Raw genomic sequence first — 23062 nt, forward strand, 5'->3', positions numbered from 1 at the left:
GTGGGAGGAAGCCGGAGTACCCGGAGGGAACCCACGCATTCACGGGGAGAACATGCAAACTCCACACAGAAAGATCCCGAGCCTGGATTTGAACCCAGGACTGCAGGAACTATTGTGAGGCAGACGCACTAACCCCTCTGCCACCGTGAAGCCCTCATTCTAAACATTTATTCACAAAAAAAGAAATCTTTAACATCAATATTTATGGAACATGTCCACAAAATATCTGGCTGTCAACACTGAATATTGCATTGAATGTAAGTTTATGAACTTACATTCATATTTTGTTAAAAATACTATTCAATAAATATATTTATAAAGGATTTTTGAATTGTTGCTACTTTTAGAATTTTTTTGGAAAAATCTCACGTACCCCTTGGCATACCTTCAAGTACCCCCATTGGAGAACCACTGTTTAGTGGGTTCAAGCAAACGGCAAGTTGTTTGACAAAGTAAGTCTTGTGAAAGTGTGAAACTAATAAAATAAGCAACCAGAACTTACAATTAGTCTGACATCCAAAAAAGAAAACACATAGATTTGACAAACATACCAGAAGTAATCATACCTCGTTGGCTTCATAAACTCCAAGGGAATAAAGTTTATTTTCAATCCGAGACTCCATTAACGTCTTCCACATCAAACACTTGTCTTCTCATTCCCTCACAAATTAATTATTAATCCCTCCAACAACGTGACCAAACTGGAGACAAAACATATATTCTCAACTCAATTGACATGAGTTTGTAACAAAAATAAAGTTAACATAAACTTGCATGAATTAACCCAAGGAAATACCTTTTTTAATCACATTATGTGTACAATATGAACTTATTATTTATGCATGGTATGTATTTATTCCCACCAAGTATGACATCATATATCAAATATTCATGTTGCTTCTGTCAGCAGCTACACTGACATTGATGTGTCTCTGAGAACTGAACACATTTTTATAACTTATAACAAAATGATTTTATACAGTAACCTGCTCACATGAGTCACTGTTAATTGTTCATATGTCTCTGATTTGCACATCAATCAGTCTGAGGAGTGAAAGTTGGCAGTTTGTTATGCAAACAGTTACCCAGGATCACTTATGTGTCAACATCAGTTTTGATACATCTCAACTTTGCAGTGAAAAAGTGTGTAGTGCAGGTTTTTGGGCGTACACAAACTTGACACATGAGGCCCCAGGTCCCTGGACTGAAGAAGGAGTAACCAAGCACTTGAAGCATCATCTATCTTACTGTTCAGGAAGGTTTCAGATACAGAGAAGACATGGGGTCATTATGCTCCAAATAATCCAAGATATTTGTGAAAGAAGCAGTGAGGAGGTCGTAGGTAGGGTGGATGTCGCCACATATGAGCAACACACCACAAACTATACTAATTGATTAATTTGTGTGTTCTCATGTGTTTTAGTGCGTCTGCATTATGTGCGAACCTTTTACAGCACACTGAGCAACTAAATGTTTTTTCTCCAGTGTGTGTTCTCATGTGTCGAGTCAATTTGCTCCTAACAGAAAAGCTTTTGCCACAAAGTGAACAATTATTAGGTTTTTCACCTGTGTGTGTTCTCAGGTGTTCAATCAAAGTGCTCTTAACAGAAAACCTTTTGCCACACACTGAACAACGAAATGGTTTTTCACCTGTGTGCGTTCTCATGTGTTCAATCAAACTCCTCTTAACAGAAAATGTTGTGCTACAAATTGAACACTTAAAAGGTTTCTCACCAGTGTGTGTTCTCATGTGCACGGTCAAACTCCTCTTAACAGTAAAAGTCATGCAACAAACTGAACACTTGAATGGTTTTTCACCTGTGTGTGTTCTCATGTGAGGAGTCAAATAGTTATTACGAGAAAAGCTTTTGCCACAAACTGAACAATTAAATGGTTTTTCACCTGTGTGTGTTCTCATGTGTTGTGTCAACGAAGTATTTAGAGAAAAGCTTTTGCCGCAAAATGAACAACTAAATGGTTTTTCACCTGTGTGTGTTCTCATGTGTTCAGTCAAATGTCTCTTAATAGAACAACTTTTGCCACAAACTGAACAATGAAATGGTTTTTCACCTGTGTGTGTTATCATATGTTGAGTCAAATCGCTATTTTGAGAAAAGCCTTTGCTGCAAAATGAACAACTAAATGGTTTTTCACCTGTGTGTGTTCTTATGTGTCGGGTTAAATTGCTATTTTGAGAAAAACTTTTGCCACAAACTGAACAATTAAATGTTTTTTTTCCTGTGTGTGTTCTCATGTGTTGAGTCAAATAACTATTTCGAGAAAAGCTTTTGCCACAAACTAAGCAGCTCAAACATGTTTCACTTCTCTTCTTTGAAGAGCATTCAGAGTGTTTGTTGTCAGTGTGAGTCCTCATATCACCTTCACAGTCTGTATCGCTGCTCAAAGGTTCTTCAACCTCGTCTTCAGCCTCACTATCTGATAGTGGAGATAAGAGGTTGTCTACTTGTGGTTTCTCTTCATCTTCTTCAGTCTTCACAGAGACAACAGTCAGTTGCAACTTGGTGTAATCAGCTTCCTCTCGTCCTAGAAGACACTCTCCCTCCTGAGTGATACAGAGTTCCTCCTCTTCCTTTTTAATGCAGGGAGGTTGTGGAGTCTCCTGCTTCAAAGTGGAGCTCCCCCCTGACTGAGGGGAAACTTCTTCTGGATTACCCATCAGCTGCTGGACGTCTGCAAGACACAAACAACAAAAACACACTTTCTTCTATGTACTGTATGTGCGTGTAGTGTTTCATGGCCATTCATTTAGTGCCAGTGTCTCCACATTTGACCGGCGATGCTAAGACAGACATGGCACAGAGATGTATGGATAACCTGCAGATGCATTTGCAACGATAGTCAACGAAATCACAAAGGTGAGTTTTGTTGATGTTGACTGCCATCTAATCGATGCTAACATGCTACGCTAATCGATGCTAACATGCTATTTACCGGCGGTGCTAAAGCAGACATGGCACAGAGATGTATGGATAACCTGCAGATGCATTTGCAACTATATTACGTTTCCTTCCACCCACATTTAATGCGAAAAAAACACTTACCAATCGACGGATTTAAGTTGCTCCAGTGTCAAAAGATGCGAAAGTCCTGATCGTTTGGTCCGCACATTTTACCGGCGATGCTAACGCAGCTATTCGGCCATGCTATGGCTATGAATAGCGTCAATAGCTATTCGCTCAATAGCTTCAGTTTCTTCTTCAATACTTTCATACTCCAACCATCTGTTTCAATACATGCGTAATCTGTTGAATCGCTTAAGTCGCTGAAATCCGAGTTTGAATCCGAGCTAATGTCACTATATCTTGCTGTGGTATTCCCATTGTTTGTTTACATTGGCAGCACTGTGTGACGTCACAGGGAAATGGCCAGTGTCTTCGCAGAGAGCCGAAAATAAGGCACTTTAAAGCTTTATTTAGGGATATTCCGGGACCGGTAAAATTTTGAAAAAAACTTCAAAAATTACAACAAGCCACTGGGAACTGATTTTTATTGTTTTTATACCTTTTGAAAATGTGATAATGTTCCCCTTTAAGAAAAAGAATCACTTACAGGACACTTTTTATCTTTTATCTGTCTTCACCATAAAAGACCTGCTTCATCCTGCCTGTGCTAACAAAATAAGAGTCTCAGAAAGCTAGCGTGCACAAGCTAGCAAGCTACGGAGTTTGATGCCAATGTATTTTTCCCCCGCCCCCTCTCCTCTCTCACCCACACACTCACTGACGTCACTCACCTGCTGCCAGACATTAAAGGGCCACACACACACATATGCTACTCTCATAAAAAGTGTTTAAAAAACGAGTGTGCAAGTTGGACAAATGAGATGCCAACTCCAACCACTTTCATGTGGTATTGACAGAAAGGAAGACTTTTTTGAAAATGCGGACGTTATCAGCACCACTGTCTGATTTCAATCAATGCAAGTCATCCAAATCAGGTATTACACCAATTTAAATTCTTGTCTTCATGAAAGAAAGGAATCTATATGTATTAAACATGCTTGTATTATCATTAAAGGCCTACTGAAAGCCACTACCACCGACCACGCAGTCTAATAGTTTATATATCAATGATAAAATATTAACATTGCAACACATGCCAATACAGCCTTTTTAGTTGACTAAATTGCAATTTTAAATTTCCCGCGAGTTTCTTGTTGAAAACGTAGCGGAATGATGACACATACGCGTGACGTCACGGACTGTAAGGAAACATTAGCGCTGCACCAAACACGGCTAAAAGTCGTCTCTGTTCATCGCATAATTACACAGTATTTTGGACATCTGTAATAATGGAGACTATAAAGAACAATGCTGTTGGTGGAAAGCGGTGGTTTGCAGCTGCCTTTAGCACCGAGACACAGCCGGTGTTTCTTTGTTTGTTGTGAAGCGGAGCAGTCAAGCGAACATGTTTTCTCTACGTCAACCAACATGTTTTTGGATGGGGAAATTGTGATATATATCTTACCGGAGACATCAATGGATTATTCTTCGTCCTGCAGCAGCTGTTTTGTCAAAAAAGGCAGCTCTGAGCTTGGCTCCTCGGCTTCTCTCTGAGAAACTGCGTGTTCACCGCAGCCATCCGACCTCGAGGTATGTCTTTACAATCTTTAAAATCTCACTAAATAACTATTAAAACAATAAGCACATGAGGGATCTTCCAGAATTATCCTAGTAAATGTCTGAATCGCTCACAATGCAATCGCCTTTTTTTTAACTCTATTTATTTTTTTGTAGTCCTTCGATATCAATATCCTCAGCCACGACTCTTTCATCCTCGCTCAAATTAATAGGGAAATGGTCGTTTTCTCGGTCCGAATAGTTCTTTTTGTTGGAGGCTCCCATTATAAACAATGTGAGGATGTGAGGAGCCATCCGACCAGTGACGTCATCGTCTGCTACTTCCGGTACAGGCAAGGCTTTTTTATTAGCGACCAAAAGTTGCGAACTTTATCGTCGATGTTCTCTACTAAATCCTTTCAGCAAAAATATGGCAATATCGCGAAATGATCACGTATGACACATAGAATGGACCTGCTATCCCCGTTTAAATAAGAAAATCTCATTTCAGTAGGCCTTTAAACACCATTAACTTTTTAACAAAAATGTCCCTTTCATAAATAAATAAATATAAATTATAAATATGAATGAGGTAGATCTCTTCGACTTGGTCAATTGAAAAGTAGCTCACCTGCAGAAAAAGTGTGAGCACCCCTGATTTAGTGCCTTGCCAGAATGATGGATCAATGTTTACATGACTTGTCATAGACTCAGAAAAGTTCAGCTAGAATCACAGAAAGTAGAAAACATCTGCTTCCATGGACATTAGGATACTACAAACTAACAGTGGGGAAAAAGTCAATATTGAAATACTTTGCACAACCAAAAAAGACAATATCTATCTCAAAGAAGTCTATAGTTAAAAGTAGAGGACTTTTCTTAGATACCAAATGTAAGAAATTGGATCCACTTTCTGTACAATTGCAATTATCTTTTTATTTACTTTGTTTTTAACACAGTTGGTCCAATAAATTATTACTGGCATTGAATGTACTTATATACACATTTATTTTAAGTGTTTTTATTTTTATTTTTAATGACTTTGTAAAAATGGCATCAAATGTACTTATATACACATTTATTTTAAGTGTTTTTATTTTTATTTTTAATGACTTTGTAAAAATGGCAGTAAAGGTCCATGTCACAATATCACAATAGACTATAGTATCGTGACTCAAGTAGTGTGATACATAGTTGATCGTGAAGTCCTTGCCAATACCTCGTCTGGGGCTGGACAATTATGGCAAAACATAATAATGACAATTATTTAGAGTGATTTTGGAATCACGATAAATAACAGCATTATGTATTAATTTGAAAACGTAAAAACTCCATTTTAAATGTAATCTAAAAAAACAACATTAGTAACATTAGTAACAAATGAATAACACATAAACTAACAATGATAGTAACAATAAATTAAAATGATTATAGCAATCTGCTACAGGGCTGCACTTTGATTGATTGATTGAAACTTTTATCAGTAGATTGCACAGTACAGTACATATTCCGTACAATTGACCACTAAATGCTAACACCCCAATAAGTTTTTCAACTTGTTTGAATTGGGGTCCACGTTAATCAATTCATGGTAAAAAAAAAATTCCGAGCTGTGTAAGGAAAGAGGCTCAACGCTGATTGGACATTAATTACGTTGGGACCGTGGGACAGGAGGTTTCACGCACGCGCACGCACACACACACACGCGCGCGGTCAATAAAGGCGGATTCACGCAGGATTATACCAAGTATCGTTGCTTGCCTACTGTTTACTACTGCAGTAACTTAAACAGACATTTCTGCCATTTTGGATCGAGGTAAAAATGCTAACAGCTTCTTTGTTTACATTGTTCAACAAAGTCGGCTAATTTCTATTCGTAGGGCTTGAAATTCAAATATCTTATAAATTAAGGAACGCAACACACTCACCTTCATCTTGGCTTTTCAGATTGTTCTCCGTTGGTGGCGCTGATTCTCTTTCACTTTCTCTTTGACATGACGTCACCATCTTAGCATAGCAGTAGTCGTCCATCTTCTATCACGTCTTCAATCTTCACTTCAGCTGACACGCCGTCGCTCCACCTCAAAGTCCGTTTCCTGGGCTTAAGAAAAGGCGAATAGTTGAGGTATTTGATGCTATTTTTGAATCTATAAGATCGTAAATGTGAAACTTCTCCGGAGAGCCACGTCGCTCAGTCCGCCATCTTGGACTTTCTGCTTTCGATGTGATTGCGCATGCGCCACAAGCTTGCAACTTCCGGTCACACACACTCGACAACTGCACTTTAAACAATAAAATACCATTTAAATAACTAGTGGCCCTTTTCATATTTTCTTACATTTCAGGCTCATAATTGAAGTGCTCCTTATCGCGAAAACATTTTTGATATCAAAATACTTTGGAGATAGAAATTAAAGAAACATTGACAATGTTGTATTCTGTCTTTTAGTGGGTTCAAGCAAACGGCAAGTTGTTTAACAAAGTAAGTCTTGTGAAAGTGTGAAACTAATAAAATAAGCAACCAGAACTTACAATTAGTCTGACATCCAAAAAAGAAAACACATAGATTTGACAAACATACCAGAAGTAATCATACCTAGTTGGCCTCATAAACTCCAAGGGAATAAAGTTTATTTTCAATCCGAGACTTCATTAACGTCTTCCACATCAAACACTTGTCGTCTCATTCCCTCACAAATTAATTATTAATCCCCCCAACAACGTGACCAAATTATATTCCCCACTCAATTGACATGGGTTTATAACAAAAATAAAGTTAACATAAACTTGCATGAATTAACCCAAAATAAATACCTTTTTATTCACATTATGTGTACAATATAAACTTATCTTTATGCATGGTATGTATTTATTCTCACCAAGTATGACATCATATATCAAATATACATGTTGCTTCTGCGGCCGAAATGTGTTTCCTCCGCCGTGTGGCGGGGCTCTCCCTTAGAGATAGGGTGAGAAGCTCTGCCATCCGGGAGGAACTCAAAGTAAAGCCGCTGCTCCTTCACATCGAGAGGAGCCAGATGAGGTGGTTCGGGCATCTGGTCAGGATGCCACCCGAACGCCTCCCTAGGGAGGTGTTTAGGGCACGTCCAACCGGTAGGAGGCCACGGGGAAGACCCAGGACACGTTGGGAAGACTATGTCTCCCGGCTGGCCTGGGAACGCCTCGGGATCCCCCGGGAAGAGCTAGACGAAGTGGCTGGGGAGAGGGAAGTCTGGGTTTCCCTGCTTAGGCTGTTGCCCCCGCGACCCGACCTCGGATAAGCGGAAGATGATGGATGGATGGATGATGGATGGATGGATGGATGTTGCTTCTGTCAGCAGCTACACTGACATTGATGTGTCTCTGAGAACTGAACACATTTTTATAACTTATAACAAAATGTGTTTATACAGTAACCTGCTCACATGAGTCAGATTACAGCAGGGCTGTCAAACTCATTTTAGCTCAGGGGCCGCATGGAGGAAAATCTATTTCCACGTGGGCGGGACGGGTAAAATCATGGCATGATCACTTAAAAATACGACTAGATGGATGGATGGATGGATGGATGGATGGATGGATGGATGGATGGATAAATAGATGGATGGATGGATGGATGGATGGATGGATGGATGGATGGATGGATGGATGGATGGATGGATGGATGGATGGATGGATGGATGGATGGATGGATGGATGGATGGATGGATGGATGGATGGATGGATAGATAGATAGATAGATAGATAGATAGATAGATGGATGGATAGATAGATAGATAGATAGTACTTTGATTCCTTCAGGAATATAAAAAAAAAATACTACGACAACTTCAAATATTTTTTTTTATTTTACTTTGGTCAAAAACAGAACAAGCACATTCTGAAAATGTACATATCACAAATAATCCTCTGGACAAAACAATTCAAATTAGTTGAACATTTAAAAGAAAAACAAAGGTACATTTTCAAAAACATCTTGAAGAACACAATGAATTTAGACTTCATCTAAAAGCAATTAAAATTTAAGTCAAAATCCATCTAGGATTGAACGACAAACAAAAAATAGCATGAATAAAACATATTTTATGTATCAACTACCTCATTTGTCATTTCCACATATTAATCCTGTGCTAACTCAACAAACCATACACACTGAGGTAGAAACTATTCAAGAGTGTTGAGTTACTTCCTGTCTTCTAGACATAATGTGTATTGACAGAAAAATAAAAGCAGTGCAATGTGTGAACAATTTCAACAAAGCACAAATAAAAAGTTGAAAGAGTGACAGTATTGCAGTAAATCACACACTGTTCACTTTCTTTACATTTGCACAGAAGACAATCATTTTCACAGAACTATATCAGTGTGCAGTGTCTCATGCTGCATTTGAAGTGGGGTTACTGATTGATTATTTTACTCCTCTTTTACGTTGGCTGGAGGGGGAGGAGTCACAGCCCCGCTTTTCCGTGTACCTCTTGCTTGGTATACTTGCTATGCTATTTGCTTGCCTAACAGAATTGCTATTGTGACATCCAGTGGACACATTTAGAACAGCAGTTTCTTTCATTAAAAAATGCAGCTGAATTTTACACTTGGCAAAATGATCCCTCGGGCCGGATTGAACCTGTTATGACCGAATGTAAAGGGAGGTGGGGGTTGGGTTGTGGGTGTTGGGGGTTAATTGTTCATATGTCTCTGATTTGCACATCAATCAGTCTGAGGAGTAAAAGTTGGCAGTTTGTTATGCAAACAGTTACCCAGCATCACAACGTGAGTTTTGATACATTTCAACTTTGCAGTGAAAAAGGGTGTAGTGCAGGTTTTTGAGCGTGCACAAACTTGACACATGAGGCCCCAGGTCCCTGGACTGAAGAAGGAGTAACCAAGCACTTGAAGCATCATCTATCTTACTGTTCAGGAAGGTTTCAGATACAGAGAAGACATGGGGTCATGAGTGGATAAGATTATGCTCCAATTAATCCAAGTTTGTATGAATACCTCAGATATTTGTGAAAGAAGCAGTGAGGAGGTCCTGGGTAGGGTGGATGTCGCCACATATGAGCAACATACCACAAACTAAACAGCTAATTTTTTTATTTTTTCCCTTTATGTGTCCTCATGTGTTTTACTGCGTCTGTATTATGTGGGAACCTTTTACAGCACACTGAACAACTAAATGTTTTTTCCCTAGCGTGTGTTCTCATGTGTCGACACAAAGAACTGTTATAAGGAAAGGTTTTACCACAAACTTTACAATTAAATGGTCTTAGTCCAGTGTGTGATCTCATATGTTGTGATAATTTGCTCTTAACAGAAAAGCTTTTGCCACAAACTGAACACTTATATGGTTTTTCACCTGTGTGTGTTCTCCTGTGTTCAATGAAAGTGCTCTTAAAAGAAAAGCTTTTGCCACAAACTGAACAATTAAATGGTTTTTCACCTGTGTGTGTTCTCATGTGTTGAGTCAACGAGGTATTTCGGGAAAATATTTTGCCACAAACTGAACAATTACATGTTTTTTCACCTGTGTGTGTTCTCATGTGTTCAGTCAAAGTGCACTTAACAGAAAAGCTTTTGCCACAAACTGAACAATCAAATGGTTTTTCACCTGTGTGTGTTCTCATGTGTTGAGTCAAATGGGTCCTTTGAGAAAAGCTGTCGCCACAAACTGAACATTTAAATGGTTTTTCCCCTGTGTGTGTTCTCATGTGTCGGGTCAAATGAATATTTTGAGAAAAGCTTTCCCCACAAACTGAACAGTTAAATGGTTTTTCACCTGTGTGTGTTCTCATGTGTAGAGTCAAAAAGCTATTTCGAGAAAAGCTTTTGTCACAAATTGAACAATTAAATGGTTTTTCACCAGTGTGTGTTCTCATGTGTTGAGTCAACAAGCTATTTCGAGAAAAGCTTTTGCCACAAACGGAACAAGTAAATGTTTTTTCACCTGTGTGTGTTCTCATGTGTTGAGTCAAAAGGCACTTTCGCATAAAACTTTCAGCACAAACTGAGCAGCTCAAACATGTTTTACCTCTCTTCTTTGAAGAGCATTCAGAGTGTTTGTTGTCAGTGTGAGTCCTCATATCACCTTCACAGTCTGTATCGCTGCTCAAAGGTTCTTCAACCTCGTCTTCAGCCTCACTATCTGATAGTGGAGCTAAGAGGTTGTCTACTTGTGGTTTCTCTTCATCATCTTCAGTCTTCACAGAGACAACAGTCAGTGGAAACTTGGTGTAATCAGCTTCCTCTCGTCCTAGAAGACACTCTCCCTCCTGAGTGATGCAGAGTTCCTCCTCTTCCTTTTTAATGCAGGGTGGTTGTGGAGTCTCCTGCTTCAAAGTGGAGCTCCCCCCTGACTGAGGGGAAACTTCTTCTGGATTACCCATCAGCTGCTGGACGTCTGCAAGACACAAACAACAAAAACACACGTTCTTCTATGTACTGTATGTGTGTGTAGTAGGGTTGTACAGTATACTGCTACTAATAAAGTATTGTGGTACTAATTAATTGAAATCAGAACTACACCACCTTTGAAAAGTACCGGTACCGTTCTTTCATCTGAATGCTGCTGTGTGGCGGTGACTACAGAGCCGAGGCGCATGATGTTGAGTGTGTCAAAACGCACACACAAAGTGCATACAAGCAATAACATCGTGGAGAGGAAGAAAGGCAACAAAGGACAATTCTACTGGTTAATAAAGAGGGTGTGTGAAGTGCAATATGGAGGTATTTGGGCTTCTAAACTAACAATAAAGGTGACACTTTAAACAGGGAGCCGCCGCTCTGCAAGGGTTGCTTTACACCTTTCCTGTTTGTGGGCTCCCAGACCGTGGTCGAGGAGCGCAGGGGAGACCTTCCCTGCAGGGCCCATGTTTTTGTCGGTGGTGACACTGGGTGCATAAAGCTCCTCTCTTTTGGCCGTCGATTAGTTACAACTTGCTCACTTTATTTAATATTTCCACAGGGCACAAGCGGACATCCACCATGCTATTAACACTCCTCAGGACTACGACAAACAGTGAATGCATTTGGACCGGCAAAGCAGACTATCAGTTATTGTCCGCGATGTATGTTGAGCGACTACTCAATGTCTAGTTTTGTAATCCACCACCATTGTGAAGCCATGAAGTGGTTGCGGCCGTCATGTACGACTGCCAAGTTGAGCCTACAAGCACAGTGTCCTGACCAGATATCTAGATTCCTAGATTGATTGTTGTAAAATGTTCTTTATTACGTTGTTTACTTTCACACGTCCATGAAAGACATGATTCATGTATGATGGCTCAGGTGTGATTCACCAGCTGCTGATGGTGAGGCAAGCAAGGTTTACTGTTCAAATAAAAGTGGTAATAGTCGACATTGAAACACAGGGTAAGGATACACTTCCAAGTCAGATGTGACTATGATGCGTGCATTTTATTTCCGCGCATGCATACTAGGCCATGTTGCGCCGGCGGAAGTAGGGGGAAGGGGGTTTTAAACGGTTGCATTGTGTGTGTGTGGACAAGGATAAGGTTAAGTGGGATATATCCTGGATAACCTTAGTGTAAAAAGGGCCTTAGAGGTAGTGGGTGTTATGTCCACTCAAAAATCCATCGAATAACGTGATGGACTCCATGAATAACTTAGCTTAGTAGTAATGCTCGCTAACTTTTTTATTAGTGGCATTTGCCAAAATTAGAAAAGAGGAACTCTTCTGTTTTGATTTAAAAAATCCAGACAGCGACCAAACAACTGTAGGCTAGTCTTTAAAACACGCTGCTAACGAATCGTTGCTCGCGACTTGAACACGTCCGTTCTTTTTTGTTACTTGACGACACCACAAACTGTACAGAGACTTTGTTAAATGTGACAAAATACTCGCCTTACCTCAGAACCACAAAAAAAAAAACAAAAAAAAAGAGTTACATTACCACAAACACTTTTCACATGACAATTTCATGGACTGCAACATTTGCACTACTCTCAACAAAACTTGCACATCGATTGTATTTTAAAGGGGAACATTATCACAATTTCAAAAGGGTTAAAAACAATACAAATCAGTTCCCAGTGGTATGTTGTATTTTTTGAAGTTTTTATTTTTATTTTACCGGTCTCGGAATATCCCTAAATAAAGCTTTAAAGTGCCTTATTTTCGCTCTCTGCGAAGACACTGGCCATTTCCCTGTGACGTCACACAGTGCTGCCAATGTAAACAAACAATGGGAATACCACAGCAAGATATAGCGACATTAGCTCGGATTTCAGCGACTTAAGCGATTCAATAGATTACGCATGTATTGAAACATACATTTTCCAAACCACAAATATACCAACAACTTTCTTCATTTGACTTTTGCATTCTTTCATCTCCTCTGATGTGAACTCCACTGCCTTCTTCAAGCTAACAATCATGGCGGCTCTTTCTTTACATTCTGCAACAAGGTCGGCTAAGGTCTCTTTTTTAAGGGCTTGTAATAATTTTTAAACGACAAAACTTCAAGTCACTCACCTTCATCTTCCGTCTTTATCTCCGTTGGTGATTTGCTGGAATGTTCTCTTTGACATGACGTCGCCATCTTAGCATAGCAGTAGTCGTCCATCTTCTATCACGTCTTCAATCTTCACTTCAGATATCGCTCCAAACTCAATGCACGTTTAGTGGCTTTGGTAAATACGATTTGAGACATTTTTTGCTATATTTGCTGTGAATCATAAGACTTTAAGATCGTGAATTCAAAAAGTCTCCGAACAACCATAGCATGCGGTCCTCGTCTTTTTGCTTGGCTTCAAGTACTTTGCGCATGCGCTATAATTCGGCAACTTCCGTTTCCTACTCCACAACAAATGTTTTTCAAAATAAAGGCAATTTAATCTTGTTTTAAAACAACGGTCATCGAATAAACAACAACTACTCTTTGAAAACAAAATATATATATATATATATACAAGCACATGCACAGACTTTTTCGATGGCTGTTGTTCAAACCAGAATAAGGGCATACATCGAAGAGAAAAATCATACATTTTAAGAAGTACAAGAAACACAGAAATATTTTTCAACCCACTTAGTTGATAAAAACCTTTTAGAAAGTCAAATCATGACTCTGAATAAAGAAGAAAAGCCCTAAGAGTGTAGATCTCCACCAGGACCAATCCTATTGTTCACCTGCTACTAAATTGTGTGCCATCTCATGTGTATCGTGTGCTGCTATGACAATAAACTTCCATGAATCCTGTAAAACAGCAGACAGTTAGTAATATGGTTTCACATCAAAATGTTGGTGAAACTGCTCATTTCTACCTGGCGATAGGTGGCTCTAACTGTAGTGCTAATCACTCACCAGCAGAAAGCCCTCATCGCACTGCTAATCAATAACTACCATCTTAGGCACTTAACATCACTAATCACCAGTTAACAAATGTCAACTATCTTAAATGCAAACATGAAAACAAGACACATTAACGTCTTTCCCCATTACAAACATCATAACACAATCTAAACTTATATAAACACATTACTGTCTGAGCATATAAGATATTCAATTGTGTTACAATTTATTATATTGCAATTAGCCATGTGATTAAGATCGGCACGGTCTGACCAATCACAAGTCAGTAGGAGCTGCTTTGTTCTCGTGTTTGGAGAAAGCGGAAGAGCGATTGTCAGCCTGACATTGATGTGTCTCTGAGAACTGAACACATTTTTATAACTTATAACAAAATGTGTTTATACAGTAACCTGCTCACATGAGTCAGATTACAGCAGGGCTGTCAAACTCATTTTAGCTCAGGGGCCGCATGGAGGAAAATCTATTTCCATGTGGGCGGGTAAAATCATGGCATGATCACTTAAAAATACGACTGGATGGATGGATGGATGATGGATGGATGGATGGATGGATGGCCTTCTTATGAACTTTTATACATTTTGATTTAAATTCCCTTTTATTCTGTTTTTAGAGAAATAAAACAAATTATAATAATTAAGAGTAGCAACAGTCACACAGAGCCAGGCGGTCACATGATTAACTGCACCCTTTTTTTTTTTTAATAAACCTTTATTTATGAATTTCAACATTTACAAACAGTTGAAAATAATAATAAAAGTAAGTACAAACCCCGTTTCCATATAAGTTGGGAAATTGTGTTAGATGTAAACATAAACGGAATTTGCAAATCCTTTTCACCCCATATTCAGTTGAATATGCTACAAAGACAACATATTTGATGTTCTAACTCTGGGGTCGGGAACCTTTTTGGCTGAGAGAGCCATGAAAGCCAAATATTTTACAAACGTATTACCGTTAGAGCCATATTATATTTTGGTAATACTTTGATATGGGGAACATATTCACCATTAATTAGTTGCTTATTAACATGCACATTCGTATCATATTAGCTCTTAATTAGTCATTTTTAAGTACTTACTAATGCCTTTTTCTGCATGGCCTTATTTTACAAGCAGTAAGCCATTAACTAAGAGTCTTCCCTTATAACCTCAGAATTATTGCTTATTAGTATCCCTAACCCTTATATGGTCCCCTAGTGTCCAAATAACTCTTAATCAAGTCTTTGTTACTTAGAATATGTTCCCGTTTCTAAAGTGTTACCAATATTTTTTAACACTGAATACAACTAAATGTGCGCATTTTTAAGTTAGACCAACATTTTTAGAGTATAATAAGTCTCTTATTCTTTTTAATAACATTGTTATTCTGAAGCTAACAAATAATAAATGAAATACTTCTTACCATTAATGGGACTTCTTGGATTGATGGAATAAAATGCATGAGAATGTTTTTAATTTTGAACGTTATTTTTAACCCTGTGATTACCAGCGGAATCATTTATTACTTATCGTGTTAAGCAAAGTCAGCTAAGATTTATCTGAGAGCCGGATGCAGTCATCAAAAGAGCCACATCTGGCTCAAGAGCCGCAGGTTCCCTACCCCTGTTCTAACTCAAACACTTTTTTTGTTGCAAATAATCACTAACTTTAGAACTTGATGCCAGCAACACATGACAAATTAGTTTGGAAAGGTGGCAATAAATACTGATAAAGTTGAGGAATGCTCATCAAACACTTATTTGGAACATCCCACAGGTGTGCAGGCTAATTGGGAACGGGTGGGTGCCATGATTGGGTATAAAAACAGCTTCCGTGAAATGCTAAGTAATTCACAAACAAGGATTGGGAAACAGTCACCACTTTGTGAAGAAACGCGTGAGCAAATTGTCAAACAGTTTAGAATCAACATTACTCAACAGGCTATTGCAAGGAATTTAGGGATTTCACCACCTATGGTCCGTAAAATCATCAAAAGATTAAGAGAATCTGGAGAAATCATTGCACTTAAGCGATGATATAATGGACCTTCGTTCCCTCAGGCGGTACTGCATCGAAAAGCGACACCAATCTCTAAAGGATATCACCACATGGGCTCAGGAACACTTCATAAAACCACTGTCAGTAACTACAGTTTGTCGCTACATCTGTAAGTGCAAGTTAAAACTCTACTATGCAAAGCCAAACCCATTTATCAACAACACCCAGAAACGCCGCCGGCTTCACTGGGCCCGAGATCATCTAAGATGGACTGATGCAAAGTGGAAAAGTGTTCTGTGGTCTGACGAGTCCACATTTCAAAATGTTTTTTGGAAACGGTGAACGTCGTGTCCTCCGGACCAAAGAGGAAAAGAACCATCAGGACTGTTCTAGGTGCAAAGTGTAAAAGCCAGCATCTGTGATGGTATGGGGGTGTATTAGTGCCCAAGGCATGGGTAACTTACACATCTGTGAAGGCACCATTAATGCTGAAAGGTCCATACAGCTTTTGGAGCAAAATATGCTGCCATCCAAGCAACTTTATCATGAACGCCCCTGCTTATTTCAGCAAGACAATGCCAAGTCACTTGTTACAACAGCGAGGCTTCATAGTAAATGAGTGCGGGTACTAAACTGGCTTGTCTAAAGTCCAGACCTGTCTCCCATTGAGAATTTGTGGCGCATTATGAAGCCTAAAATACGACAGCGGAGACCCCGGACTGTTGAACATTTTAAGCTGTACATAAAACAAGAATGGGAAAAAATTCCACCTGAAAAGCTTCAAAAATGTGTCTCCTTAGTTCCCAAACGTTTATTGAGTGTTGTTAAAAGTAAATGTGATGTAACACAGTGGTGAACATGCCCTTTCCCAATTACTTTGGCAAGTGTTGCAGCCATGAAATTATAAGTTAATTATTATTTGCAAAAAAAAAATAAAGTTTATGACTTTAAACATCAGATATCTTGTCTTTGTAATGCATTCAACTGAATATGGGTTGAAAAGGATTTGCAAATCATTGTATTCTGTTTATATTTACATCTAACACAATTTCCCAACTCATATGGAAACGGGGTTTGGACAAAACAGTATAAAAACCGTACAAAACACCGCCAGGGGGTTGTAAATTCAAAGTAACTAAAATAGAATGCAAAAAAATATATATATAAAATAAACAAAGCGCAAAGCCATAGGCTCACTCAATCTCAGTAAATAACTTACATTTGGAACACAGCATCACCGTTTTCACAGCCTTTTGGTTGTTAGAGGTAGAGTGTTTTAATGTAGAGTTCTAAATCTTTTTCAAAGGCACGGGTATTGAGAAACTTACATTTATGAATATAAAACTTAGCCAATAGTAATACGAGGTTGCAAAGGCAAACTTTTTTTTCAAATTTTTTTCCAATACATTGTAAAACCAAATATATATTATTTAATATATATTATTGTTTTAGTTGCTTCACAGATATTCCTGGCTCTGAATTTCTTCATTGCTATTTTTATGTTTTTGTGCATTACTTGTTGCCGTCATCATTAAAAGAACAGGTTACTCATCAGTTACTCAGTATTTGAGTAGTTTTTGCTCAAGTAAATATTTGGGTGACTACTCCTTACTTTTACTTGAGTAATACATTTCTAAAGTAACAGTACTCTTACTTGAGTACAATTTCTGGCTACTCTACCCACCTTTGATAATACCTCAGATATTTGTGAAAGAAACAGTGAGGAGGTCCTGGGTAGGGTGGATATCACCACATATGAGCAACATACCACAAACTAAACAGCTAATTGCTTACTATTCCTTGTGTGTTCTTATGTGTTTTACTGCGTCTGCTTTATGTGGGAACCTTTTACAGCACACTGAACAACTAAATGTTTTTTCTCCAGCGTGTCTTCTCATGTGTCGAAACAAAGAGCTGTTATAGGGAAAGCTTTTATCACAAACTGAACAATTAAATGGTCTTAGTCCACTGTGTGATCTCATATGTTGTGTCAATTTGCTGTTAGCAGAAAAGCTTTTGCCACAAACTGAACACTTATATGGTTTTTCACCTGTGTGTGTTCTCATGTGTTCAATGAAAGTGCTCTTATAAGAAAAGCTGTTGCCACAAACTGAACAATTAAATGGTTTTTCACCTGTGTGTGTTCTCATGTGTTTAGTCAAACAGCTATTTCGAAAAAAACTTTTGCCACAAACTGAACAATTCCATGTTTTTTCTCCGGTGTGTGTTCTCATGTGTCGAGTCAAATTGCCATTACGAGAAAAACTTATGCCACAAACTGAACAAATAAATGTTTTTTCTCCTGTGTGTGTTCTCATGTGTTGAGTCAAATCGCCATTTCGAGAAAAACTTATGCCACAAACTGAACAACTAAATGGTTTTTCACCAGTGTGTGTTCTCATGTGTTGAATCAAATACCTTTTTCGAAAAAAGCTTTTGTCACAAACGGAACACTTAAATGTTCTTTCTCCTGTGTGTGTTCTCATGTGTTGAGTCAAATGTCTCTTTTTAGTAAAACTTTCAGCACAAAGTGAGCAGCTCAAACATGTTTTACCTCTCTTCTTTGAAGAGCATTCAGAGTGTTTGTTGTCAGTGTGAGTCCTCATATCACCTTCACAGTCTGTATCGCTGCTCAAAGGTTCTTCAACCTCGTCTTCAGCCTCACTATCTGACAGTGGAGCTAAGAGGTTGTCTACTTGTGGTTTCTCTTCATCATCTTCAGTCTTCACAGAGACAACAGTCAGTGGAAACTTGGTGTAATCAGCTTCCTCTCGTCCTAGAAGACACTCTCCCTCCTGAGTGATGCAGAGTTCCTCCTCTTCCTTTTTAATGCAGGGTGGTTGTGGAGTCTCCTGCTTCAAAGTGGAGCTCCCCCCTGACTGAGGGGAAACTTCTTCTGGATTACCGATCAGCTGCTGGACGTCTGCAAGACACAAACAACAAAATAACACTTTCTTCTATGTACTGTATGTGTGTGTAGTAGTGTTGTACAGTATACTGCTACTAATAAAGTATTTTGGTACTAATCGATTTAAATCAGTACTATACCACCTTTGAAAAGTACCAGTATTGTTCTCTCATCTGAATGCCGCCGTGCGGCAGTGACTACCTCCAGGGCCCATGTTTTGTCGGGGGTAACACTGGGTCCATAAAGCTCCGCTCTTTTGTTGGAAGGACGAGGCCGTTGATTAATTACAACTTGCTCACTTTATTCATTATTTCCACAGGACACAAGCGGACATCCACCATGCTATTAACACTCCTGCACATGCTACCACTACCTCTCCTTACTCGCCCGCTCACTCACTGACGTCACTCAGACAACAGGTTGACATTGTCACAAACACACATACTACTCTCAGAAGTTAACCAGCTCCCCTGCTGTGCACATGTAGATACGTAGAACTTGATGCCAAATATTAGCGCAGTTAAAACTGACCAATTAGCAGTCAACTAATGCAAGTCAAATGACGACATTTTGTAACAAATTCCTACAATTTATGTTTTGTTTTTAATAAATGTGTTTTATCTGCTACATGGCTTATCTGTGTGCATTTATCCACAGTTTAGTTTTTAGTACTTAATTAATAATTTCATATTTCTTAAAGCACAGACCAGGAGTGGCAACCATAAATCATGAATAATTCAATATAATGTCAGTAAAACTTTATGTTCTATTCTAATCTAATCCTTGATTCTAGTAGACTATATGTAATATGGAAAATTGTAAAATGTGAGGTAAATGTGTTCTGCTGACCTCGACTGCGGATGTTGTGGATCGGTGGAAGGAATACTTCGAAGACCTCCTCAATCCCACCAACACGTCTTCCTATGAGAAAGCAGTGCCTGGGGAATCTGTGGTGGGCTCTCTTATTTCTGGGGCTGAGGTAGTTAAAGGGGAACATTATCAGCAGACCTATGTAAGCGTCAATATATACCTTGATGGTGCAGAAAAAAGACCATACATTTTTTTAACTGATTTCCGAACTCTAAATGGGTGAATTTTGGCGAATTAAACGCCTTTCTGTTTATCACTCATGTGGTGATGACGTCAGAATGTGACGTCGCCGAGGTAACACACCCGCCATTTTCATTTTCAACACATTACTAACACCGGGTCTCAGCTCTGTTATTTTCCGTTTTTTTGACTATTTTTTGGAACCTTGGAGACATCATGCCTCGTCGGTGTGTTGTCGGAGGGTGTAACAACACTAACAGGGAGGGATTCAAGTTGCACCACTGGCCCGAAGATGCCAAAGTGTCTGCCGCCAGACCCCCATTGAATGTGCTAGAGTGTCTCCACATTTGACCGGCGATGCTAAGACAGATATGGCACAGAGATGTATGGATAACCTGCAGATGCATTTGCAACTATAAAGTCAACGAAATCACAAAGGTGACTTTTGTTAATGTTGACTTATGACATATTTGGTCGCGGTGTGACTGCCAGCTAATCGATGCTAGCATGCTATGCTAATCGATGCTAACATGCTATTTACCGGCGGTGCTAAAGCAGACATGGTACAGAGATGTATGGATAACCTGCAGATGCATTTGCAACTATATTACGTTTCCTTCCACCCACATTTAATGCGATAAAAACACTTACCAATCGACGGATTTAAGTTGCTCCAGTGTCACAAGATGCGAAAGTCCTGATCGTTTGGTCCGCACATTTTACCGGCGATGCTAACGCAGCTATTCGGCCATGCTATGGCTATGAATAGCGTCAATAGCTATTCGCTCAAAAGCTTCAGTTTTTTCTTCAATACTTTCATACTCCAACCATCTGTTTCAATACATGCGTAATCTGTTGAATCGCTTAAGTCGCTGAAATCCGAGTTTGAATCCGAGCTAATGTCACTATATCTTGCTGTGGTATTCCCATTGTTTGTTTACATTGGCAGCACTGTGTGACGTCACAGGGAAATGGATAGTCGCATCGCAAATAGCGAAAATCAAGCACTTTAAAGCTTTTTTGGGGGATATTCCGAGACCGGTAAAATGTTGAAAAAAACTTCAAAAAATACAACAAGCCACTGGGAACTGATTTTTATTGTTTTTAACCCTTTTGAAATTGTGATAATGTTCCCCTTTATCACGGGTACAAGCGGCCGAAATGAGTTTCCTCCGCCGGGTGGTGGGTCTCTCCCTTAGAGATAGGGTGAGAAGCTCTGCCATCCGGGAGGAACTCAAAGTAAAGCCGCTGCTCCTCCACATGGAGAGGAGCCAGATGAGATATCTCAGGGATCTGGTCAGAATGCCACCCGAACGCCTCCCTAGGGAGGTGTTTAGGGCATGTCCGACTGGTAGGAGGTCAAGGGGAAGACCCAAGAGACGTTGTTCTCCCGGCTGGCCTGGGAACGCCTCAGGATCCCCCGGGAGGAGATGGACTAAGTGCCTGGGGAGAGGGGAGTCTGGGCTTCTCTGCTTAGGGTGCTGCCCCCGCGGCCCGACCTCGGTTACGCGGAAGAAGATGGATGGATGGAGATTAAAATCTGGTCAATTGTCCAGCTCTAAATCAGCCCTATTAAGAACTAAGAAATACAAATCAAAAATGCTCAAAATCAAATGCTGGCACAACAAGATGATGTTCATCTTTCACTAGCTGCTACAGTGTTTACAAGATGGAGGATGACTTAGAGATAGTGGCTGTTATGTCCACTCTAAAATCCATCCAATGACTTGATGGACTCCATGAATAACTTAGCTTAGTAATGCGAGCTAAATATTTCATTTGTGGCATTTGCCTAAAATAGGGAGCACTTGTTTTGCTCTTCCACTTTCTTCATGTGACTTTTGCATTCTTTCATCTCCTCTGATGTGAACTCCACTGCCTTCTTCAAGCTAACAATCATGGCGGCTCTTTCTTTACATTCTGAAAAGTCGGCTAAGGTCTCTCTTTTAAGGGCTTAAAATAATTTTCTAATGACGAAACATCAACTCACTCACCTTCATCTTTGGTCTTTATCTCCGTTGGTGATTTGCTGGAAGTTTCTGATTCTCTTTCACTTTCTCTTTGACATGACGTCGCCATCTTAGCATAGCAGTAGTCGTCCGTCTTCTATCACGTCTTCAATCTTCACTTCAGATATCGCTCCAAACTTAATGCACGTTCCGTGGCTTTTGGAAAACGTGAATTGAGATATTTGTTGATACTTGTTTAAGATCGTGAATTCGAAAATTCTCCGAAAGACCATAGCCTGCCGTCTTCGTCTGTTTGCTTGGCTTTAAGTACATTTGCGCATGCGCTGGAAGTCAGCAACTTCCGTTTCCTACTCCTCAGCAGTATTTTTTCAAAATAAAATAATTTTAATCTTGCAATTGTTTGCAAAAGTATTTCACATTAAATAATTTTGCAAAAGTATTTCACATTAAATAATCTACAACTACTTCAAAAAAATATTAAATATACACACACACATATGTGTATATATATATATATATATATATATATATATATATATATATATATATATATATATATACAAGTATGTGGCCAGACTTGTTCGATGGCTGTTGTTCAAACCAAAAAAAGGGCATACATCGAGGAAAAAAAACCTATATTTTAAATACTACAAGAAACAGAGAAATATTTTTCAACCTACTTATTTGTTTCTAGTTAAAAACCTTTAGAAAGTCAAATCATGACTCTGAATAAAGAAGAAAAGCCCTAAGAGTGTAGATCTCCACCAGGACCAATCCTATTGTTCACCTGCTACTAAATTGTGTGCCATCTCATGTGTATCGTGTGCTGCTATGACAATAAACTTCCATGAATCCTGTAAAACAGCAGACAGTTAGTAATATGGTTTCACATCAAAATGTTGGTGAAACTGCTCATTTCTACCTGGCGATAGGTGGCTCTAACTGTAGTGCTAATCACTCACCAGCAGAAAGCCCTCATCGCACTGCTAATCAATAACTACCATCTTAGGCACTTAACATCACTAATCACCAGTTAACAGCTATCATGCTAAATAGATAGATAGATAGTACTTTATTGATTCCTTCAGGAGAGTTCCTCCAGGAAAATTAAACAGTAGAAAGTACATAATGGGGTTATAATGGAAAACAATTTGAAAAATATTACAATAAGAGTAAAAAGCAACAGTGAGAATAACAATATAAAAGTAAAATAAGAATATAAGAAGAGAAACTAGGCAGTAGT

The 23062-nt window shown here is 39.1% G+C and overlaps 3 protein-coding genes across 6 annotated transcripts in view; all 3 read right to left on the reverse strand.

The window, feature by feature from the left end:
* Nucleotides 1–6820, reverse strand: part of LOC133549851 (zinc finger protein OZF-like) — a 40677-nt gene extending 33857 nt beyond the window's left edge. For 2 of the 4 annotated variants that reach the window (XM_061896071.1, XM_061895822.1), the window contains exon 1: nucleotides 6509–6820. In XM_061896071.1, the coding sequence (XP_061752055.1) occupies nucleotides 6509–6611 (103 nt within the window). In that variant the 5' untranslated portion in view covers nucleotides 6612–6820. Of the gene's footprint in view, nucleotides 1–557; nucleotides 2692–6508 lie in introns of those variants that run through there. The other 2 variants (XM_061895990.1, XM_061895908.1) reach the window with 2 other exon arrangements.
* A 1621-nt stretch (nucleotides 6821–8441) lies between these two features.
* On the reverse strand, nucleotides 8442–12336 carry LOC133553861 (zinc finger protein OZF-like). The gene has a single exon (XM_061902233.1). The coding sequence runs from the start codon at nucleotides 10964–10966 to the stop codon at nucleotides 9677–9679; it is 1290 nt and encodes a 429-aa protein (XP_061758217.1). The 5' UTR covers nucleotides 10967–12336; the 3' UTR covers nucleotides 8442–9676.
* A 1132-nt stretch (nucleotides 12337–13468) lies between these two features.
* LOC133554501 (zinc finger protein 501-like) lies at nucleotides 13469–22130 on the reverse strand. Its single transcript, XM_061903380.1, has 2 exons — nucleotides 21844–22130; nucleotides 13469–18814 (listed from the first exon to the last, which is right to left on the reverse strand). Exons 1-2 carry the CDS (start codon nucleotides 21926–21928, stop codon nucleotides 17685–17687), a joined length of 1215 nt encoding a protein of 404 aa, XP_061759364.1. The 5' UTR covers nucleotides 21929–22130; the 3' UTR covers nucleotides 13469–17684.
* Nucleotides 22131–23062: the final 932 nt, after the last annotated feature.

The sequence above is a fragment of the Nerophis ophidion genome, linkage group LG01 (genome assembly GCF_033978795.1).
Source record: "Nerophis ophidion isolate RoL-2023_Sa linkage group LG01, RoL_Noph_v1.0, whole genome shotgun sequence".
NCBI lineage: Eukaryota > Metazoa > Chordata > Actinopteri > Syngnathiformes > Syngnathidae > Nerophis > Nerophis ophidion.